At 37.0% G+C, this 2,864-nt stretch overlaps 1 protein-coding gene across 1 annotated transcript; it reads right to left on the bottom strand.

Annotated features, from left to right (window-relative positions):
- Positions 1 to 780: 780 nt before the first annotated feature.
- Positions 781 to 1,900, bottom strand: LOC135841187 (uncharacterized). The gene is made up of 2 exons (XM_065358024.1): positions 1,800 to 1,900; positions 781 to 1,569 (listed from the first exon to the last, which is right to left on the bottom strand). The coding sequence occupies exons 1-2, from the start codon at positions 1,809 to 1,811 to the stop codon at positions 1,036 to 1,038; spliced, it is 546 nt and encodes a 181-aa protein (XP_065214096.1). The 5' UTR covers positions 1,812 to 1,900; the 3' UTR covers positions 781 to 1,035.
- Between the last annotated feature and the right edge of the window lie 964 nt (positions 1,901 to 2,864).

Raw genomic sequence — 2,864 nt, 5'->3', positions numbered from 1 at the left:
CGTATGTGTGGGTCATCCGAAATGTATTCAAAAGATTCACTCACCATTTAGAAATGCTTCTGTGTATCGCATGCGTCCCTTTATGATGTACAATACGCGGATATGAGCGAACGAAAAATAACAATGGACCCAGTCGAGAGGCTCAACTCGACCTTTATGATGTTTAGCTGCGGTAATTAATCCATCCTAAATATTCATTTTAATAACGAGCCTAATAAAGTGCCACGTCTATGGAAAAAGAAAGTCTCGATGAAATTTACATAGAAGCGGGGGTGGAGATTGGATAGAGGGCTAATGGAGGCGCCAACCGTCGTCGCTGTACATTTGTATATACCTCTTGGATATAAACGTGATGCTGGCGAGTTCGCCTAGGGAGAATTAAAATTAAACGCTTACGCGTTAACATCTTAATATTAAACCATATGCATTTCAACCCCCTTTTTCATAGCCTCGTATATGTAGAATAGGTACCTCATTATGTAAGTGACCACCGAGAGTAAACTTTGGTAACATATTGTGCCTACATGGGGTGAAAAGTTTTTTCAGTCATTTGGCTCCTGTTTCCCTGATATATTTTTTTTTTCGACTTGCAGTTATGAAAACAGCCATCATTCAAGTTCTGTTCGCCGTAAATTTGCATACCATACTTTGTCAATGAAAAAACACTTCTGGCTTTGCTGACGTGGTTTTCAATTTTTTTTTCTCATTTTATGAAAATCATTCGATTTTAATTTGTTTTTGTTCGTGTTGTTTTCAAAAATGCGCAATAAATCATCGAGATAGGTAAAATATCAACATTTTATTGATAGTATTTATCGTGGTAATACATTATCAAGAAATGAAATAGCCAAAACAAATGAATATTTTCGCGAGCGAGATAAAAAGCCGAATCGACGCAAAAAAATGCACGATTACAATACATGAAAACTAGCTGAGCAGAATGAGAAAAAAACAGAACAAAACCGAGGTCATCTTACTATAGGAATCTGCTCCGCGGTTTTTTTTTGGCGTACTAGATATGAAATTACGGTGCACTTAGTACTGGTAACGTTGACGATGCAACGATCCTTGCTGTTGACTTTGGTATCTGTTGTTGAATTGGTCGCCGAATCGTGGATCTCCTTCGACTCTACTTTGAGCATTGCCTTGCAATTGGTATTGGTTGTTTTCTTTGTACCGGTAGGCATCTGAGTATGGGTAAGGGGTGTTGAAGTCGCCGCCGTAGTTGGAGTTGTACATTGGGTTGATTCTTTCATCGTATTGGTTACTGCCTTGGTATTGGTATTGGGCATTGGCTTCTTTGACGATCGGCGTTACGGGCACCTGGCGACGATAACGGTAACCGATGTTGGATGGGTAGTAGCCTTGGTCATAAGATGGGTATCCTCCTTGGTAGCTGCGTACTGCTCCGCTGAGGTAGACTTGGTTATTCGGCCTTGACCAGTATCCGCCGCTACCGTAGGGGTATTGGTTTTGACTTTGGCTTTGCATATTGGCGTTCGTATTCACCACCTGGACACTGTTTAGAGCGTTCGACAACGCTAGAACTGTCGACAAAATGGCTACTACCTGAAAACGAATGGAACAAATCAGCTTTGCAAAAAAAAATACTATGCCTCGAAATTTACAATTTCCGATTTAAATTCAAATTTTTATAAAACTGTTTCAAACGATTTTTTTAAAGAATAATTTTACTCGTTGCACTTTTTAAAAAAAAATTATTTCAACGAATCTTCTCCACGACACACAATTTTACTACCAATCTACTCGTACATTAAAAAGAAAATCATACTACTTACTTTGCTCAGCATCTTGTTGTTATAAATACACACGATTTAAAATAGAAAATTAAAAATACAATGAAATGCCACGAATGATTCACAAAACTGATGACGGTTGTGTTATCAGTGGCAGTATTTATACGACTTTTGAGCCTCTGGATTTAACCTTGTAAACCCCCTCCTATGAGTATGATCTAGAATTGAAATTATTTTGAAATTTTACACCGGGGTATATGTAGTCTCCTTATAGTTACCTATGTAGGCGAATGTCATTGGATTACTTCGGTTACACACCGTCTCGTGAAATCCTATACGCGGTGTTATGCAAAACGTAAAAAGAGAGGAAAAAGTGACAACAAATGCGTCAAGAAATTGGTGTACGATGTTTCGCATAAAACGACTAAAATATTTACTTTTTTTGAAAATTGAAAATTGGAATTTTCCGAAAGGTGTAGGTACAATATTTGTATTTATCCATTTGGGTCATTCCATGTCAATTCAGCCAAGAAGTGGTAGGGGGGAGGGTCGGCGATCTAGCTCTTTTTTAAAAGCTGCTAGGGGGTGTCAAAGTTTTCAGTGAACTTGAAAAACGTAGTTCATGATGTCAAAATTCATCGAGTGGAGGGGTTTTTTCAACTTTTTCAATGGGTACATAAAAACAGGGGTCGAATGGGTCAACTTCACCATTCAAAACTTTTTTTCATGTTTTGAACTGAAAAATCGCATTTTTTTCGCAACTTCAATTTTTTAAAATGGACTTTAACTACGAAATAATGGCATCCCAATTTTTTAATATGTTATATTCAGCATCAATAGTTGTCCATAATATATTATTTTCAGAATTTTTGAGAGTCGGAACGATATGAAAACTACGTTTTGAAACTTTTCGAGCTAATTTTTCACACGAAAAAGTGAAAACGCTGATTTTTATGATTTGAAAAAAGTTCCATTTTGGTGGGTATAGTGGTTATCGAGTAATCCACTGCTGAAATGGATGATACATATTTCAAGTTCACTGAAACCTATGAAAAGTTTTCTTTTTTTTTGGATTTATGGAAGCCTCAGATGTGAAATGTATTTATT

This window comes from Planococcus citri, chromosome 3 (assembly GCF_950023065.1).
Source record: "Planococcus citri chromosome 3, ihPlaCitr1.1, whole genome shotgun sequence".
NCBI lineage: Eukaryota > Metazoa > Arthropoda > Insecta > Hemiptera > Pseudococcidae > Planococcus > Planococcus citri.
This window is presented reverse-complemented; position numbering and strand designations above follow the sequence as displayed.